Here is a 20367-nt window from a genome sequence, read left to right on the forward strand (position 1 = left end):
AATACGTTCATTTATGATCATATACAAGTTTATGTGTATTTAAGCTAAAATGTCTTAACGTTCGGTTTCCTTAAAAGTACTAGGTTTGATGATAGTTTGTAGGAGTAATCATAAGTGTTCGGTATAAGCTCTAGACGTTCGGTTTTGTCAAATAGTGAAATACCGTTCAGTCTTACACCAAGGATCAATAGTTATAAGTGTTCGGTATAAGCTCTAAGCGTTCGGTTTTGTCAGATAGTGAAATAACGTTCGTTCTTGTTTTGAGAATAGTAGAATATTGTTCGTTATTACTTTGAGGATAGTGTCATACCGTTCGTTCTAGTATTGAGGATAGTTAAATATGGTTCGGTCTTATATTAAGTATTTGGTTTAATTAGAGTGTTCTATTCTTAAACTGTGTTCAGCTCATGTCAAAGTCCTAACTATTAAATAAACGTTCGGTCATATTCGTATGTTGTTTTGATCCTTCTGATCGGTTGTAATTAAGGGTGGTGTTATTTGAGTGTTCGATCTTCTTATATGAAATGTGGTTTGATCTTTCAATGCTGATGTTATGACTTGGTGCTGGTTGCTTATTATAGCAATGATCTATTATGTATGGGAAGTATTATTGGTATTCAAGTAAAAGTTTATGTTTCAAGTAATGTGGAAGAGAATTCCGGGGAGGAATGTCTCAGTGTAAGGATAATGTTGTGGTAAAGTATGAATACGGACAATGAAATTCACGGAGTTCATCCTAATATTCTGATGATTACCAGTTCTCAAGTAGATATGGGTAAGTCATTGTGTGAGAATGGCAGGAGATCCTAGCCCATAGGTTCTTGGGTGAGTTATAACGGACTAACCTCAAGTGGCAACTGATGGTTTTCCAGTTACTACACCACCCGAGTGCACGAACGGCCTCAAGCTACACATTCATACAATCCGATGGTCAAGTCAAGGGTCATTTGTACAATGAATCATGATATTCAAGTTATGTATTGTATTTCCGTTGGCTCTTGTATGCTATAGCGTTCGGTTTGTAATGATTTGTAGTTTTATTACATGTATGAATGCACGCTCAATTGAATTATAGTAGCTTACCCTTATTTTATGTTTTTATCCATGTTGTCGTTCGATTTTCTATTGCAATGATCATCCTTATTGGATGTGAGCAAAAGGGGAAGACCTTACGTTGGAAGAGGAGCTGGGTGATGAGACTCCTGCTGGATAGGAGATGACTGATCGGTCATATAATATATAGTTTTGGTGAACCGACCGTTCACTATTTTGTTATGTAAATATAACCGATTGGTTATATGATGAACATTCGGTAGTAATATAGGAAGCTCTTGTAAAGTTCAAAAATTTTATGGTTATTTTTGTAATAACTGTAAGTTTGACTTTATTATTGTAGTAACTGTTCTATCATATTATTAAATGTTGACACCTGTATATAGTTGTGTGCTATATTTTTGGGATGCTACAATTTCCATCTTAGATATTGAAAACAATTATAAATTTTATAATTTTAAGAAACTTTAAATATATTAGAATTTGAATTACTACAATTTAAAATGGTTTGATTTTTTAAAACATTTCATTTAAATAAGAAAAAAAAAATGAACTTATTGATCTTTTATTTGCATACACTATTTCCATTACCATGAAATATAAAAATCATTTTAACATTAACAAAAAACGAGGCATTCAGTGCAGGAGAACCACAAAGTAGTGAGCAAAGTGAAGGGAACAATATCTACCATTTATATAATAAAAAGAGAATCCAATTTACAAACATCTCCAACTTGTATATGAGTCCCTAAATTGAGCCCCAAAGTCATCCCAACTACTTCCTATACTCCAATTAAGTTAAAAACTTAACAAGGCAAGAGCAGGATGAGGAAAACCAGTATGTTACAAAAATTGAAGACTAGTTTAGTTGTGTGGTGGTTAACTTATTTCATTCTCACTTCTTTAATGCTCAGTCCATTTGAATGCAAGCATAAATATGGTAGAAGCAAGCCAGATATCAATCACAATGAATGAGCAACCATCGCTATAGCATCTGGTGAATGGTGTTTGGAATTATGGAGCTGAATATCGTTTCATTGATCTTAAAAGGTAGAGGTGGCATTTGCTTCATTGCCTCTGACATGTCATTCATGCTGCCAAAATAATGAGACAAAAGCCAAATGAAAACAATAAAGTTAAATATCAATAAAAGGAGAGTTACAGAATTGTTATGTTTCACTTTAGTTTTCCTGTTGAATATTGATCAAGGACTTGCAGTCATTCACACACCACGGTGTAAAAAGAAAAAAGAGAAAGATCACTTGGACTATTATGGCTTTGGTAAACAGAATATACTTTTGAACAACCAAAAAAAGCCTCTAACTTACTCATTCAAAATTTTGATGATGTTGTCTCTCGTTTGACTGAAAAGATTGATGTTCTCCTGAAACTGGAAACAAGAGAACAGAAAAGGCTTAGGGTCAGCGTTACAGTGACCAAGAATGGCTTAAGAAAGCAAAGGTATAGATATTTGAATCATAAATGAGTTTTAGAACAGTAAACTATACTACGTCTATCAGAGACAATATAAAATACGCCAGCTGCAGTCATTTATTCAGTTTTGAACATCATAAGATACAATGATGCCAGGTTATCGACCAAATTTGCACATGATACCCAACAACAAAAGCATAGAGGGAAAAAATATTCATAGAGTAACTGAGTAAATAAAAGTATTGATACATCGCTCAGAGGATGACTGCCTGTGTTAAATAGAACACTTAAACTTCCCCCTTTACTCCATTAATTCACAAAGATGAATAAATCCATAGTGAACGATACCTACATAAGTTTATGAATGACAAACTTTGGTGAAATAAGACATAGCAACCTTAGTGCCAGCACTGATACTTAAAAGTTGACTTTGTATTCATACACATATTTAAAGGACATAAACAAAAAATTTGAAAAGAACACAGGGATACACTTTATGCTCACATGTTTAACATTTTCTTTAACTTTCAGAAATGTTGTAATTGATAGATCTCTATAAACATAGGTTTACAAGCCTTGGCCGATAACTGGATGAAGAATCTAACACCTGTGAGTTCTCTACCTAAATTTTAAAAAAATGAATGTAAAGAGAATAAGCTTAGACAAGTTCTCAACTCATCGAGGGAAATTTGGAAATAGAGAAATAGGAGGAAAAATATCTACTTCATACAAATGAAACCAACAAGGTTACTTCAGCAATTATGATTTATCCTTTTAGATGAAAAGTTAATTATTCCATGCATCAGACTAAATTAATTAAACAAGTAAAGAACTCGCCTGAAGAGCAGCAAGATTGGTAGAGATGTTATTCAAGGCCTGTGCATTTTTCTCTAAGAGCTCTCCTGCAGGGTCTCCAATAGCTACAAAAGGAACAAAACAAAGATCAAAGCAGATACTTCAACATTCAAAAGGAACATGCAAAAAAAAAAAAAACATGAGATCTCCAAAGCAATGAAAAGGGCTACAAGACATAGATCATAAATGCAAACATCAAAATATTTACTGTTATGAAAGAAACGAACCTTTATGACAGATGCTGTCATCATTGTCCATCATCTTCATTGCAGGAGAATATGGGGAAACATTAGATTGAGCAGTAAAGTGAGATGATCTCACTGCAGGATCTGAAACCTTTTCCTGGAAAAAAAAGCAGTTTCCATAAATGCAATTATATGCTACATAGCTTTTGCTTCCTTTTTTCATCTTTTCAATGGTATTTCTTTCAAGCTAACCTTTTCTATATTTAACATGTAAAAACGAGAGAAAATTACAAGCTAGCTTTTTTTCAGTTTAGAACATTTAAAATATAAGATGCTTGGCCTATTTCAAGATCAAAGGTATAATAATAACCAGCAGAATGCAATTCCATGGAGATGAACGAAATTCATTGGAATAATCTTTCCACCTGAATAGAAAAGACCAAACAACACTAAAAGGAGATGATATCATAACGGGCAGAACATGAAGATGCTTGCTACAACAAAAAAATAAAAGCCAAGGAGCTAATCCATTAACAATATGATAAGTATTCAAGCACTTGACGAATCCAAGCTCAAAAGCTGGCTACTAAGGGGAGTGGGAAGAACCAAACACTTAAATACTCCATCAAATTCCTATCATAGCAACACCTCTAACAGTTAACAACTTGGCAGCATTCAATCAAGGAAACTTCACTCGGTGACACTTCATTCAAGTCCTTGTTTGGTCAAACCCCTCCCTAGGTAGCTCTTTTCAAGACACCAAAAGTCAACACTGCTACCAGTTGATAAGTACTCAAGCACTTGAGAAATTCACTCTTAAAGGGTAGCTCTTAGGGTGGAGAGTCAAACACCCAAATAGTCCATTGAACATCTCATATACTCGACATGGGACTTAGACACCCAATAATATCCAAGTTTCTATCACAATTTCACTACAATAATCATTAACATATATAAAGTCTAACCATTTGCTTTCATATTTATTATCAGTTCAAAATAGTAAGTCGTATGATGGGGTGGTATTATATATTTCCCTCCTGTCAATTTGTGTGGTTAAATGTGGGATGTAGGGTTGCCAGAGTAAATGCATTGGAAAACAACAAAAAGAAACAGAAAGATACTGTAGCATGCACATGACAGTGAAAGATGTTAAAAAGCACATCTACACTGGTATGCACAAGAGTGAGAACACAAAATACCCATTCAAATAATACATAGATGATATCAAATAAATGTAACTGGTACCTTTCTATCTTTACTTTTCCTTGAAAATTCATCCTTCCTTCTCTTGCAATTTTCCTTTTTCTGTAGAAAAATACAAGCCAGACAGGTCGTTAGTTGGAGAAAGTAACCAATTTAAAAATCTTTGGGACTTCTTTGGAACTTTATGAAATATATATTGAATATTTGTGGTAGATTTGTAAATTTAACTACTGTAGGTGCATACAACAACTTTGAGTTATAACAATGCCTTCAAAAGGAAAGCAAATAATGTTTGCTTAAAATAAGTGGCCAAAAAGAGGAGCAATCAATAACAAACTAGCTCAGCCTCTTAGAAATTGTGTTCATTTTAATCAGAGTATGCAGAAGCTAAGTGTAAAACAATCTCATCTTGTTTTATTTTCCATCAAGAATTAAAGTGTTGCAACTTGCAAAAGCTATGTAACTTTCCAGAACCATTCTAATTGTGGAAACTTCATAAATTAACCTTTCTTGCTGAAGGTAAGATGATTATCTTTAACCTTCAAAAAATAATAAACATAATGAAAGAAAAATAGTTTTATGCATCATCTCTAACAAAAAAATTAATAAACACTCTATCTAGGCTGAAAAACAGGTTAAGGCATTCATAGTGACATAAACGACTTGTGACAACAACACGTATGTAGCTTACATTCATCCACCTGACCCTCAGTGCTACATCCCGGACTGTCTTGTTATTTAGATTTATTGCTATCTTTGCATAGCGAGTGAGATTTGGTTCAGAAGCAAACCTACAAGTAAAAAAGAAAGTGTCTTTTCTTCAAACAATGACTAGCTACTGAACTTATTAAACACACTTACTCGTCAAGAAACAAATGTTAAAAGGCAAACAACATAACACTGAAATCACTGAATAAGCACAGAACGCAATTCAAGATTATCTGCTTACACATTAAAGTAAATACATGTAATAAAAATATTTGATTTCAAACTGCAATAACCAATCCACAACATTACAAGGTCACAAAAATACTTTAAAAGAAAAGGTGACACCAGAAAATATAGGTTAAAATACCCTTTTATACTCAGTTTTTCTTATGTTTCATTCTGGTTCCCTTAAAGTCTTTCTGTTGTACCATACAAACTTGGTCAATTTGGTAACATATGACCTTACAGACTATGAGAAATGTCACGTGAAATAAGTGTTTGTTATGTTCGCTATAAGTAAGATTGTTAATACAAAAAAATAATTAACGAAAGAATTAATTTGTTCAAACAAAGACATAAGATAAACATAGAGATTGAACTAAAACCAGAAAGAGTAAAATGAAGGACAACAAGCTTATAGAAAAAGAAAAAAGAAAAAAAAATACAAAGATACCATTACACATAATTGTTCTCGACAGATTCTAATGGAACTGCTTATCAGAACCTACTCCCATATCAAATACACCACATAGATAGCCAAAGTATTTATCAATATCATCAAAACATTAATACAGACACACTTTGAATTTCCAAAAACCATGTGCAAATCCCCCCACAGAACAAAAGGCTTTGAAAATAAAAATAAATAAAAAAGTAAAAGCTGAAACAACAAAGCAACAATCAACTCACAAAAAAGGAAAGAAAAGAAAATTCGGTATCATACAGAGAGAGTCCTTCTTCGAGAATGGTTTGTTCCCGAGGGGTCCAATCGAGGGCGATGCCAGAGTTGTGCTTCATGGCGAGCGCGGTGGGCGAAGTGTCGGCTGCCAAATTCCCGTTGAACGACGACGCAACATGGGTTGTCTGCTCTTCTTCGTGATTCCCAGAAGGGTTAGCCATTGAAAATTGATGCCCCTTTTTCCTTTTCTTTCCAAAGATTCCAAGGCTGAATCTTTACACGCGAATCTTTCACAATTGGCCAATTCCACGAAAAAAGGTATCCAAATTGACAGTTGGTTCCCGCCACTTACCATATAACATCAAAATACATTTGAAAATGAAACAAAAATTCAAAAAAAGAGGGAGTGAGGGAGAGAGAGAAGTTGATAACTATGGGCAAGTTACAGTGAAGAAGAAAGAAAAAGGATATGGATGATGGCAGATAGAGAAAGAGGAAAGGACGCACTGCTAGTGTGAAAAATCATAGAGGAATTCTTTTCTGTCTTTACCAAAGCTTTAGCTTTTGATGAACAAAGAATCATCAAAGTATAAACATTTTTCATAAAACATGCTTTATTTTTTCTATAAAATAAAAGAATTTATGCTTTAATAAAATAGAACCGGCAAAAAGAATATTGATTTTTAATCATTTTTAATAAAAAATAAATTTATGTACATGAGATTAAAATCAAATTTTTATCTATTTTATAATCATTAAAAACATATTTTTGTCTAATTAAAAGATAGGCAAATAAAAAAATACATATATTTACTCGTATAATCACTCATAACCATTTAAGATGAGCTTTTTAATTTTTTTAACTATTGTTTCTTAAATATTATTACATTTTATTTATACTCACCAGCACATAAATATAAATGCTGAAAATATAGATAAATGACACTTTATCTTCTTCTTTTTTCAATAATCAATTTGCTTGTTAAATGTATAAAGTGGTGATAATTTAGTAGTTCAACGTCTGCGTAATGTGATAAAAAAAAAAATATTCTTTCGTTATAAATCATGTAAAAGGTGTGACTTTTTTATTTATTTATAATTTAATACCAAATTAATCTAAAATATATAAATTAATTTTAAATATTATTATTTTATGACAAATAGTTTCATAGAAATTACATGTAACTGTTTAAGCTATTGCAATTTCAAATTCTTCTAGTTAGGTTTTTTTTTTTGGGTTTTCTGAATCTCACACCACTCCGTAGTAATGAATCCGATTCCTTTTCAATCTGTAGCACGGCCTCCTCCGCCGCCGCCTTGGTTTCCGGTATTACCGTCGGAACCACCGAATTCGACTTCCTTTTGGGAGAACAGAAATGTCAGCGATCGCCTCAGGGAATTGCAACACACTCTCAATCTCGCAAAGGCAATGTATGTTCTTGTTTTACACTGCGAAAACCTCTTTCAGTTATTTTATGATTGTAAGCTATTCTCATCGAATTTTCTTAGCAGGCTATCTGATATTGTTGAACTAGTTGAGTGTTATGTTGTGTAGGCAGAAGGAGCTAGAAATGTTGATGATGATAAAAGATGGTAATGGGGCTCTAGAAGGTGTGAAACTTGTCACAGATGAACCTTGCCTTTCTGGTTTTCTAAAATGTATAGAAGACGGAGGGGTTAGTGTAGAATCCCATGAATCATTTGCTGTGGAAGCAGCAAATTCTTTGATGTCAAAGCTAAGAGCTCAGCTGGAGCCTTTCCGGTATGTTGCTGATGAGGCAAGTCCATGGGAGGAGAAATCAGCTGTGGCTAGGCTTGCAAATAAAGTAAACAAGTCTAAACGGAATAAACTATGGAGGAAGAAAAAGAGGAAACGTGTTGCGGAGATGATTGCAAAGGTTGTTCTGCTTTGGTTTGGTTTGGTTTTGTTAGTTTTTTCCCCCTTCATTGTAGCTTCTGTTTGAGACTGATTAATTAGTTGCTTTCTTTGTTGAAAAAATCTAGGAGCGTGAGCAATTTCAACAAATCGACAGGGAAGCCGATGATTGGGTTGCTAGGGAAAAGGCCAAGGAAATTGCTAACAGCAAGGTATTGAAACCTTTTCAAAATATGCCTACTTTTATTTTGATTGAAATTGGTTATTGTTTTTTACTTGAAGCTGAATGAAATAGCATGCTAGTATGATTTAAATTTTAATTACGAAGGGTTCTCAACAAGATATATGATTAGAATGGGTGCTTAAGTAAACATGAACTACTAGTTGATTATGGTAAAGTTCTCATACTTTATTATTATTGTTATTATTCCGATTTATTGTGCACTCCCTGTTGCTGTACTGTTTTTATGGCTATATACTTCCAGTTTCAGAGCGAGGTTAATTGAAAGGCATTCAGTTTATGAAATTTCAAATAACACATTTCTACATATTTGCTTCAAATCAATGTGTCTATTTGTCCGACTTGTTTCAAACTCTTTGCTGCTATGTTGTCTTTATTGTTCTCTGTGGAAAAATAGGGAACGGTAACATTGATTCCTTGTTTTGGTAGTTGCCTATGGATATATTAGCAGTTACATTAGTTTGCATTGCAAGTCTTATCTAGGAAGAATTTCTATTTACAGGTATTGAAGATGAAAGAAATTGCGAAGTCTAAGGCCAAAGAAGAGAAGAAGAAACTAGAGGCTGAGGTAACTTTACTTTTTAACAAATGACTAGTAAACCATTGCCAATTTATGGTAGCTGTGAACTCTGAAGAACTTGGTCGAACATTCCATGCAATGCAATATAACATGTTCTGACTTCCATTTTCACTTGTTAACTACTAAATCATATAATTTCTACCTTTATTTTTCAGTGCAGTATGTTTCTTAGCTCCTCACCATCAAATTCATTTTGCTGTCTTGTGTTTCTATTTTTGTCGTTTTTGTGGCTGCCGTGCCAAAGGGTTCATGGTTTTTTTTGGTATGTGTCTCTTAAAAAGCATATGCATGGCTTTCATCTGTCTGTGTGTTTATTTGCTGAACAAGAATCATGCCATTTATTTGCGTTCCTCATCATTTCCTCTTACTTTTCCATTGGGTGATGATTAATTGATTCTCTTACATTACTTTATATCACAGCTTGAGCTACTCTTGGTAGTGGAGAAGCTTCAGGAGTTACGCTCCATAAGAATACAAAGGTTGAAAAAACAAGGTATATATAAGAAAACCACTCTGCTTCTTGTTATCTGTGCTATGAACTTATGATTATTATAGTGCACATTATTACTTGGTCTCTTTGTCAGTCTGCTTGGTTTCTTTTTCTCCATCCTTGTTGCCATTTGTACCATTTTAACTTGTTATTTACTTTTTTTACCTTCACAGTACTGAATACTGGTTTATGATTGATTGATTTGATTTGATCATATCTATAAATTATGTGTGCCAGAATTCAAGCTCTGATACTTTAGCATTTTGATTCTAAATAGATAACTATTCACCTTATAAATGTATCGTGAGAAATATATAATCAACACATTTGTTAATTATCAAACTGAAACTGTACATTCTTAATGGTTTTAGTTGTTTTTCTAATTGGAAAATCTTCAATATTCACATTTTTGGTGCATACAAGAGTTTGTAATATTCATATATTTACATATTTAACGAATACTTTTCTTATGAATTTTTAAAAATGATCAGGCCATTTTCTCCCAGAGGAGGATGACAAGTTTCTTGAGAGAGTTCAAGCTGCAGTGAAAGTAGAGGAGCGTGAAGCTTTGGCTGCAGTTGAAGCAGATGCTGCTAAAGAAGCAATTGCAACTGCTGAGGAATCCAGGAAAGCTATTCAGAATCAAGGGAAACTGTCAAAAGAAGGCAATGATGATAGTGAAGTAAAGGAGAACAAAGAGCAAATAGTTCCCAGTGTGACTGAAGACGGATCTGGTCCATTGGATGAGAATAAATCCAGTAAAATAGAACAGATCAGTGGAGGAGCATATGATCCTTTGGCAAATTTACCCATTGAGTTCTACCATTATTATCATGGAAGCAACAATGATATGGGTACACTTATTGAGGTAAACTCAACTAATTTTGTTTTTAAATTCTACATTTTCTTGGATAACAGCACTTTTCTTTTTGTTTTCTTAGAATAATTACATAACTAGTCAACTTTTCTGTGTTTGAAGACTGCTAGTTTTACCTGATTGGTTCACTATTTGCCTAATGAACTTTTTTTTTAATTACCAGCTTATGTTTAATTCACTTGCTTGTTCATTATAATTTTTTTATTGTTAATGTTATGGCTGGCATACAATCTCATGCAGGTTAGAAGAGGATGGGATGCCTATATCAGACCTGGTGGAAGGTAAGAATGATGAAACTTTTGTGGTAATGCTTAATTCTTTGGGTGGGTGACCATTGAGGGGTATTTTACTTATAGATCTCAATGCCCGAAGTAATTTCACATATAAATCTTATGAATATTTTACCTCATTTCTTAAGTGCATACGAAAGTTGCTTTTAGTGAAATATTTTTATGTTTTATGCATATCTATGATTATATTTCAACAGAGTTAAGAGAGAGAACGTTGGGTGTTAAGTTCTTAAAATATATTTATGAGAGGTCTAGACTCTAACTAAAGTACCAGACTCACCACCACCTTTTATTACACTAATGATCTGTACACTATATTAGATATCACACAATCTGTTCCACTGTTCTTACTTCACATGTTTGTGCTGTAGTTACGTTTAGAATGTATTTTCATAGTTGCTTTCACTCATTTTGGTTAGTGTCTAGTATGCATGTATCGTAATCAGTGTGAAAAATGAAAATCAATCATTTATCTTATTTGATATTTTTTCCTTGCATCCAGCCGCATACCTGGGCACTGGGTTCAGCCTCCTCCACCAGCTAATGAGATATGGGCATCTTACTTGGTGGGGCCTAGATGATTAGTTAACAAATCAACAGTTTTGTACAAAGATGTTATCCCGTCATATGGTAAGTTTTGAAGGTTTGACCTATGTTCCTGACCAACCTCAGCTATACGCTTTGTGGCGGCATGTTTATATATTTGTAACTTGCTCATCATGTATTCAGTTCATACGTATTATTGTTAAATTTACATGAAGATAAAGAGAAAAAATTACTTGTACTTCCTTTTTCTAAACAACAATGGCAATTTACATGGAAAGGAAAGCTATGCTAGACTCGTCGATTTACAGTTAAATCACATTTTATTGTTAAAACGTATTTACATGCTTTCAGAAACCTTGTTCTATATTAGTTAAATCTTACCGTGAGGTGAAGTGGAAGTCATGATGGAACACTTTTCTGCTTCGTGTGGTAGAGTTAAACACATGGAAAATACAGAGGTTCAGAAAATAGCGATGGGATGTCAAAATTCAGGCTGTTTGGTTGTGAAGAAATTGGGAGCAAAGAAAAATATCATACGTGGCTCTCACAACAAAATTAGTAAAGTACTTAATGGTTCCAGAAAGTTATAGACACTTGATGAGCTCCTGATTTTTTATTTATTTTTGGATGAGTCCTTGAAAAAAAATTTCAACCAACATTTTAGTCCTTCTGTTAGTAGGAGTATTGACAGAAGTTCAAATCATTAATTATAATAGTGACGACTCCTTTTTCATTCTTAGATGACTCTTAATTGTCAGTTACAGTGTAGAGTAGACTTTTCAACTCTAGTGGAAGTTCAAATCCTTGGTGCTTGTGTTAGAAAAGTACTTCATCAACTGCTGAGTGTTGTGGACATGAAAGACAGCACGATGAAGTTGAGATCCACCCTGGAAGAACAGAAGTCCATCATTGAAATAGTAGAACCAGTGACTGAGTAGATAGATTATCTTAACTATCGATTGTGTTTGATAAACAAATGGCAGAAAAAACCTCAAAAGGTGTTGCTTCGGGTGGCTTGTATATAAATTTTTACTGGCAACTCTAATCATCCTATGAAATGGCACATGCATTAGATATAAAGTGAAACATTCAAGTGTTTTGAATGTGAGAATATGCAGCAGTAGGCCCATCTGCACTAATGTGAGAGGACATGGAACTCTATAGAAAGTTGCATCAGAAAAACATCAATCAAATAGTTTATTTTATTTTATTTTATTTATTTGCATTGCAATACTGAAGGGACGGAGGTAAAAAACCAAATATGGGGGTCTGTATGTTGAGGAAGGATATTGTTAATATAAGCTTTGGGTTATATGCTAAGAGATGCATTATGGTTCCAATTCTTACTTTTAATTTTTAAATTTTCTTAAAAATTAAAATTATTATTATTTTTTTATAAATTTTATACAAATCATTAAATAATTAATATGAATTAAAAATTTAATATATCTTTTACTATTTATTTATTTATTTTGTAAATATTATTGATTTGTTTTTTCTAATTTAAAGTTATGAATTTTCTTATTATTTTAATGAATGATATTTTTTATATTTATTTTAATTTTTAACTAAAATTATTTAGAAAAAGATTAATATATTTAGGGTTAAATATGTTTTTAGTCCCTAAACTATTGGCCGTTTCTGGTTTTCGTCCCTCTTTCAAAGTAAGGTACGATTTGGTCCTCAATCTTTAAAAAACGTTCGTTTTAGTCGAAAAAACGAACGTTTTGAGGACTAAAAACAAAATTTTGAGGACTAAAACGAACGTTTTTTAAAGATTGAGACCAAATCGTACCTTACTTTGAACGAGGGACGAAAACCAGAAACGGCCAATAGTTTAGGGACTAAAAACATATTTAACCCATATATTTAATGCATACATATTTATAATATTAATTTAAATAATTTATTTAAATTATAACTTAAATTTCAATATTTATGGTCAAATTAATTTTATCATTATTAAAAAGTTACAATGTATTAATGTTAAAACACAAAAAAATTAATCAAGAAAATAATATTTTTCAGAGTATTATATTATTTAAAAATAGAAAATAATTGTTATTGTGATTTTCCAGAAACCTTTCGTTCCGGTTAGTTTTGATGGTTTTGGCAGAATCCTAAAAAATTACTGTAGTTTCCCATAAATCCCTAGAAATAGCGGTAGTTTTCTCGAATCTCGATTAGTTTCGACAGCATAACTTCGAAAAATTACTGTGATTTTTCAGAAACCCCTAAAAATAGGGGTGGTTTAGCAAAAAAAAGTGCTGTAACTATTTAACAACACTGTTTTTTTCAATAGTTTTTGCAATCGCAGAAAACATATTTTTCAAGAGTTAAACCTGTCAGTAACACTAAGAATAACTCTAAAAAAATTACATATTTTTGTAACGTTAATTAGTTTTTTACATAGAAACAATTCCATAATGTAAGCTACCAAAATAATTACATGTTATTTTAGACTTAAACATCAAATCAAACATACAACAAAATATTACTTTAATTAATACTCTTATTATGATAATTGATTGCGTTTAATCTTTTTAACTATAGCCTAGTGATAACAGGTTTGGGTAGAATAATTGTGTTAATCATGTTTTTGGTTTTAGATTTGAACTTAAAAATAAAGTTTTTTTTCTTTAAAATTTTAATATATTTTCTTCAAATTTTAAACATAAACAGATGTAGTTTTTCTTAAAAAAAAAATTAATTGTGTTAAATTTTATTAAATTTATTAAGTAGAGTTCTAGATTGACATTTGTTATCTGTTAAAATAGTATAAATAATTTAAATATAATCTATTTAAAGTTTTGAAATTAAACTATATTAAACATGGAGAAAAAAACGAATACTAATTTTATATTAAAATTTGAATATTAAAAATATATTTAATCTTTTTGTTATTTATCATATTTTGCATCTTTTCTTCAAGAGGTATCAATACATTTTCAGCAACACTGTTATAAATATCTACTCATATTAATTGAAATTTATTTAAAATAACAAAATTTAGTATTTAAAATTTAGTGTTTCTACTTTACAAAGCATGTCGTTGGATGGAAACTTATGTTTATGTTGTCATTCATCGTTGTTGGTTTTATTCATTTTCATGGATTCTATCCTTTTCATTTTTTTGTACAATTCTATTACGTTATTCTCTAAAGTTAACTCTTTGACGTCTTTTAATGTGAAAATTATAATTAATATTAATTTATATATATATTATATATATATAAATTACATTTAACCATTCAAATTTATAATATTTGTTCATAGTTAGAAGGTTAACGGTTTATTTAACTTCTAATCTAATATGAAAAGTTGATTATATTATAAAAATTTTGTAGGTTATTTTAGGAAAACACTAAAAAGATTTATATAAAAGATCAATATATTAGTTTTAACTTAAAATCTTAAACAATAAATTTATGTGAGTCCTCTTGCTTAAATATTGTGTATTTTACTTACTTTTATTCATTATAAATTTTTTAACTCATTATAAATTTCTAACTAATTTAACAAACGAATAATAAATGTTATTTTATGTGATGTTTTAATATAAATGTTTTAGACTTATATTTGACATAAAAGACTTTTATGAGAATATCTTATGTTAAGATGGTAACGTGAAATAGTTTAAAATTATGGTATTTTGCTTTTCGTCTCACGTATGGGATTTGATAAACAATACGTACAAGTTTTCCTCTTGAAGATCCATGACAACGAAATCAAAAACTAAAAATATTATCAACATAAGACTAAACCATATATAACATCATTTTCTATTAATAAATAATTACCCATGAAAACTACCTTTTTACATAAATAATTTTAAATAAATTATATTATTTGATTGCAAATAATTATAACTTTTTTTTATGTCATATATTAGTCCATAATTAATAAAACCATACAAGGCACTTTATTTTTTGTGGTTGAGGACCTAAAAAAAGAAAAAAAATATATAGCATATATACTTTATAAATAAAATATACAGTTAACATTTCATCAATACAGGAATATGACTTCTCCACACTCTTTATGGATATTCTTTCGTATATTTATATAAAAATATTTTTTTATTCATAATATATGTTGTATGGTTTTCAGAAATATTTTAATTATTATATCTGTTGTGGAAAAAGCGTTTGCAATTTTTTTTTATTTCATAAATAGTTACAAAAACATTGGAAATGATAAAATCACATGTTTTTTATTATTATTTTGTATAAACATCTTCAAATAGAATGATAATAAGATGATGTTTTTTATATTTTTTATTAGAATATAAAAATATTTTTCCCTCAATCTATGACTTTTTATTATTTTATTTTGATATTATCAATCTGTTAAATTTTATTTAATATAATCGCCTTTTCTAAATCTTTTAAACAAAAATCCAAACATCAACCTTTGGTACAAGTATTAATCTATAATGATTAATGATGTGGATTGATTTTTTTAACTGTTTAAAAAATATATAGTTAACTATTATATTTTTTTATCTAATTCACAATTTTTAAGAAATTATTAACAAAAAGCTAGTAATTATTGTGACAAAAGATTGCAAGTGTTTTCATTGTGTAATTATAACATTATAATAACATAAAAAAAACCTCATTTCGTAACTTTTTTTTATATATACATACACATATTTTATAAATGTAATATGCATTTTAGTAATATTTTGTATTTTGATAATTATTACAATAGTTATTTTTTATTTATGTTTATTATTTTAAAAGAAAAGTAAGCACATAACACATTACGGTCAATTTTTTAATAACCCTAAAAAAATAGATATATTTACATCTATCCAACATAAAAAATATACTTTTTATCCTTTAGATTAGTGATCAAATGAATTACTTTCATATTCTAACAAATTAGTTTAGTAAATTAAAAAAATTAATGTAAGTTACTTTTGTTGATAATTTTTACAGATTAACTGTGGTTAAATCTTTGGATGCATCAAATAGATTAACTTTTAAAGAAGTACGTAACCAAACCATTAAAAAAATAAAAAGAATCAATAATAGTTATCTTCTCACTATAATACTTTGTTGGTTTTAATAGTTGTATTATGTTATATGTGAGGAAGGAAAAGGGTGAATTTGCATGGATGATTTGAGGTTTGGAAACAAAAACAATGTTTTTCCATGATTTATATTCTTTGATAAATATATTCCTATACATATTTGACGATGGGAGTTTAATATATATATATATATATATATATATATATATATATATATATATATATATATATATATAATATAAAATCACCAAGACAATGTAAAAATAATAAACATTTCAACTTTTACACTAATACAAATCTTGACAATAAGATAATGTTATTTTTATATATAGGATCCATAATCTACTTTATAATTTCACAAAGAAATATAACATTTTTAGAAATAAAGTTAAATTATGTTATTAAAAATTGCATATAGACTTCCTCTTCAAGACACACCTTATTTCTTAGAAATAATATGAGAATAAGACTACCATAGAACATACTATTTAAAATAAAAAAAATTATGATAAGTTAAGTTTATGTTTATCAATTTTATTTTAATTTTATATTTATTTGAAATGATATTTAACATCAATAATTATATAAAAGGTATTGTCCATTTTGAAATTAAGATTTTATCATTTTTATCTTTAAAAAATATCTCAAAATATTAAATATTTTTTTTAATACGTTAAAATATCACAAAATATTATTTCATATATTTAAAGTTGTTAATAGGGTTATACACATGTACAAGAAAGATTTAAAATTTAGCATATAAAAACTTATATGTTATGTGACAAGTTAATGTTGCGAGTTTTTAAGCAACAAGTTAATATATTTGAAGTCACTTTTTGTACTTCTCCCACATCTTTATGTGATGCATATGTTGAAATGAGTAAAACTAATTGATAGTTTAACTTACAATTATATGTAATATGTTGTTAACCTTTAATATTTAAGTGTTTTTTTATATATGTTTTATATTATATAGTATTAATTGTTATCTGAGTTATTGTTTTTTATAAATTATGTTTTTGTTAATTGAAATATTTTATATTTAATTTATCACAACTGTGGTTTATACTTTTTTTAGATGATAAGTAGTGTCTTTCCCTTTCAAATTTAATCTCTCTTCTTATTATAGAGTTAGATCTTTAAATTATTTTTTCTTGACAAAACATTTATCCGTTAATTTTCCATTTTATTTTTTATAGAATTTATCTATAAAAAAAATAGAATAATGAACTTGTAAATTTAAAATACTAAAATATAGAATGAGAATTAGCAGAAGAACATAGAAACCACTTCCTAGGAAAAATAATTTTTTTATGAATGGTTTGTTTAAAAATAAAAATTACAACCAAATAAAAAGGAGAAATGTACAAGTGGTAAAGAATAATTTGTTTCAATGATATATCCTTTTAAAAAGTAATTATTTTAGCAGTATTGCAGTTTTAAAACACGTTCGTATATCCTAAAATTCCTCATAAAAGTTGAAGTCATCTTATTTAAATTTGTTATGGTAAGAGATAATATCTAGAATAAAGACAATAACTAAAATTAATCTAGGAGCATTAATACTTTAAACAAATATTAGAATAAAACATTCTAATTCTTTTTTGGCACAGTTATTGATTTGATCTATTTTTTGTTTTTTTTAAACAATTCAATTTAATCATTTTCATTATGTTTGAATAGAAGTCATTAGTTAATGATGACATGAAGAATATACAAATGACAGAAATGTTAAATTTGGAGTGCATTTAATACTTTAATACTTTAAGATTATTTGTTTTTAACTTGTTTATGTAATTTGTGAGGATACAAAATTAAAGTTTTTTCTTTCATGGTGGTGGCTCTAGGGATTCGATAAAGCACTTACTTATAAATATGAAGAAGTTGTTGTGTAGAAAATAACTAGAATTGTTAAGAATGGTGTGAGACAATTTTGAATTATCCAAATTATAAGGTTAGACTTATGGAATTTTTGTTATTATTAGTTTTTGTTGAAGTTTGTAGTTAACTACAAAGTTATATTTTCATCTTATTCTTGTGATAATAAAGTGGAAGTAAAACTGAAGATGATAGTGATGAAATGGATGTTACTATTGTGAGGCAAAGGAGAGAAATATATAATATAGAGAAAGAGGTTAAAGGTTTCGAGAAGGTGATCGAATGGAAATATAAAGAAAGACTTAACAAAATAGAAAAGTACAAAACAACACAAATATATGGAACTTAAGGTAAATAGTCAAATGGTTCATAGATGACCAAGAATTAGAACCATGAAAACACAAAAGATAAAATGGTAGAAAAGCAAGACAAGTAAAGAACACATAAGAACACAAAAAAGCAATAAAGATAACCAAGAACTGAGAAACTTAGCTCTTTTAAAATCAAAGCTCTTGATACCAAATGATGGTAGACTCCTCCTCCAGCCTATATGACTCAAGCAAGGTGGGTGAACCCAAGGATGAGATGGTGCGCGAAAGCTACGGATGTGGGGGATATATTGGCTCAGTTTTAGTGATTTAATGGTGACGAGAATATGGTATTTAGGTACAGTCAAAAGAGGTTGAGTCAACTCTTAAAGAAAAGTGGCTAAAAGAAACCTAGAAGAGATGTTCTAGTCTTTGGTGACCTAAGTGAGTAGTATGACACAAATATGACAGCATAACAATACTTAAATCAAAGGTGAATTTACATGAAAAGAGACACATATATTTATAAGCTTAAGTAACTTTAAAGGTCTCTCTAAATTGTAGAAGCAAAACCCAATACTCTAACTTGGAGACCAAGATATAATCCTCTTCATTAGGAGGAGAATGACACATTACAAGAGCATGTGCCTCACAAAATAGAGCACTTAGATATCACTCTAGCCAAGGGCTCACAAACTTCTAGAATTTCTCATTTTTGTTTGCATAAGTTGAACTTCTTCTAGAAGGTTTATGCTCCAAGCTAGGGTTTTTACCTTAGATCTATGTGTCTCCTTAGGGCCAACCTCCTTTAGGTCCAAATCCCTACGCTACAACCTTAGGCCAAAATACAATAACCAAAAGAAAACATATACTATTTGACTTATTATACAAGGTCTAAAAGGAAAATCCTATACTATTAAACTCATAATACAAAGCCCAACAAAACATATTTTATTAAAATATCACTAACACATAATGAAAAGAGTTTAAGTCTACCTTCCACAAATGACTTTGACTCTTCTTAAGTTTGTTTGGTCATGCTTAAGGGATATGTCATCGATAAATAAAGAATATTAAAATATTTTTATAAATTTTATAGGGATCAAAATATAAAAAACTTCATTAATACGAAAATTTCTTTGAGAAAAAAAATAATCAAACATTTTACTCAAGTAATAAGATGTCATATAAGAGATAATTAATCATTTAACTAATGTTAATAAACAATAAAGACTAATAAACAATAAAAACCAAAATAGAAATATATTTTTTTTATCAAAAATAAAAACAGAAAATAATTACGATATGCAAAATTGGGAAGTAAAAGGAATTTACTTATGTAAAATTAATAACACTGAAAAAATCTTACAGAAGCAAGATATTAAGTATGAGCCATTAAAAAGGATAAAAAAACGTAGAAATGGTTCTAAAATGAAAATATGACCAAAGGAGACAGCTGAGGGTTCGAAAAAAAACAAAAAACAAAAAGCGCATCATTCTCAACATCTGCAATCCGTCACCACAATTAATATTTTATTTATTTTATTTATTCAAATATAGTTGTCTATCCATCCACAAGATTCTGATTCCACACCAATTCTGGTGGTTAGCTAGTTTCCTGAATAAATTAATAATTAATTAAAATACAATTAGTTATTACAAACCATGTCTGAAAAAATATATATATATATATATATATAATTTGACACATAAATCATTTACATTTATTTTACATAATTTTTTCTTTATTTTTTAATTTTTTTTTTTAAATATAAAAATTTATTTCTTTATAACTATTTTATCATGTTAAATGGAGGTAAATATGGGTCATCTCAATTATCATAAAGAAAGAAACTCTTAGCATAGTTAATTTTTTAATTTATTTTTTCTGTTCTAAAAGTCATAAT

General features: G+C 29.4%; 2 protein-coding genes across 9 annotated transcripts; one reads left to right on the top strand and one right to left on the bottom strand.

Moving 5' to 3' along the window:
• Window positions 1-1723: 1723 nt before the first annotated feature.
• On the bottom strand, window positions 1724-6918 carry LOC108339029 (uncharacterized). Of its 2 annotated transcripts, XR_008249039.1 has the most exons (8): window positions 6382-6918; window positions 5422-5521; window positions 4773-4832; window positions 3570-3684; window positions 3325-3407; window positions 2992-3109; window positions 2382-2443; window positions 2095-2147 (listed from the first exon to the last, which is right to left on the bottom strand). XR_008249039.1 is itself a non-coding variant. In XM_017576178.2 (7 exons), exons 1-7 carry the CDS (start codon window positions 6555-6557, stop codon window positions 2039-2041), a joined length of 705 nt encoding a protein of 234 aa, XP_017431667.1. In that variant the 5' UTR covers window positions 6558-6915; the 3' UTR covers window positions 1724-2038. The 2 variants fall into 2 exon arrangements, 1 of the variants encoding a protein (XP_017431667.1); XM_017576178.2 differs by lacking the exon at window positions 2992-3109 and having other exon boundaries at window positions 1724-2147; window positions 6382-6915.
• Window positions 6919-7525: 607 nt separating this feature from the next.
• Window positions 7526-12529, top strand: LOC108339562 (U11/U12 small nuclear ribonucleoprotein 59 kDa protein). Of its 7 annotated transcripts, none has more exons than XM_052878048.1 (9): window positions 7527-7767; window positions 7892-8234; window positions 8341-8424; window positions 8956-9021; window positions 9454-9526; window positions 10015-10391; window positions 10641-10681; window positions 11193-11320; window positions 11977-12529. In XM_052878048.1, exons 1-8 carry the CDS (start codon window positions 7604-7606, stop codon window positions 11269-11271), a joined length of 1227 nt encoding a protein of 408 aa, XP_052734008.1. In that variant the 5' UTR covers window positions 7527-7603; the 3' UTR covers window positions 11272-11320; window positions 11977-12529. The 7 variants fall into 7 exon arrangements, with proteins under 7 accessions (XP_052734010.1, XP_052734008.1, XP_017432194.1 ...); XM_017576705.2 differs by having other exon boundaries at window positions 11995-12529; XM_052878049.1 differs by having other exon boundaries at window positions 12001-12529.
• The last annotated feature ends 7838 nt before the right edge of the window (window positions 12530-20367 follow it).

The sequence above is a fragment of the Vigna angularis genome, chromosome 5 (genome assembly GCF_016808095.1).
Source record: "Vigna angularis cultivar LongXiaoDou No.4 chromosome 5, ASM1680809v1, whole genome shotgun sequence".
In the NCBI taxonomy this organism is placed as follows: domain Eukaryota; kingdom Viridiplantae; phylum Streptophyta; class Magnoliopsida; order Fabales; family Fabaceae; genus Vigna; species Vigna angularis.

What these genes read in the sequence shown, in the direction of transcription:
- LOC108339029 (XM_017576178.2), bottom strand. Translation starts at nt 6,557, where the DNA reads ATGGCTAACCCTTCTGGGAATCACGAAGAAGAGCAGACAACCCATGTT. An exon ending in CTCGAAGAAGGACTCTCTCT is followed by an intron (nt 5,522 to 6,381) that starts GTATGATACCGA and finishes TTTTACTTGTAG; the next exon opens with GTTTGCTTCTGAACCAAATC. An exon ending in ATCATCAAAATTTTGAATGA is followed by an intron (nt 2,148 to 2,381) that starts GTAAGTTAGAGG and finishes TTATTTTGGCAG; the next exon opens with CATGAATGACATGTCAGAGG.
- LOC108339562 (XM_052878048.1), top strand. Translation starts at nt 7,604, where the DNA reads ATGAATCCGATTCCTTTTCAATCTGTAGCACGGCCTCCTCCGCCGCCG. An exon ending in ATATGGGTACACTTATTGAG is followed by an intron (nt 10,392 to 10,640) that starts GTAAACTCAACT and finishes AATCTCATGCAG; the next exon opens with GTTAGAAGAGGATGGGATGC. An exon ending in TATATCAGACCTGGTGGAAG is followed by an intron (nt 10,682 to 11,192) that starts GTAAGAATGATG and finishes CCTTGCATCCAG; the next exon opens with CCGCATACCTGGGCACTGGG.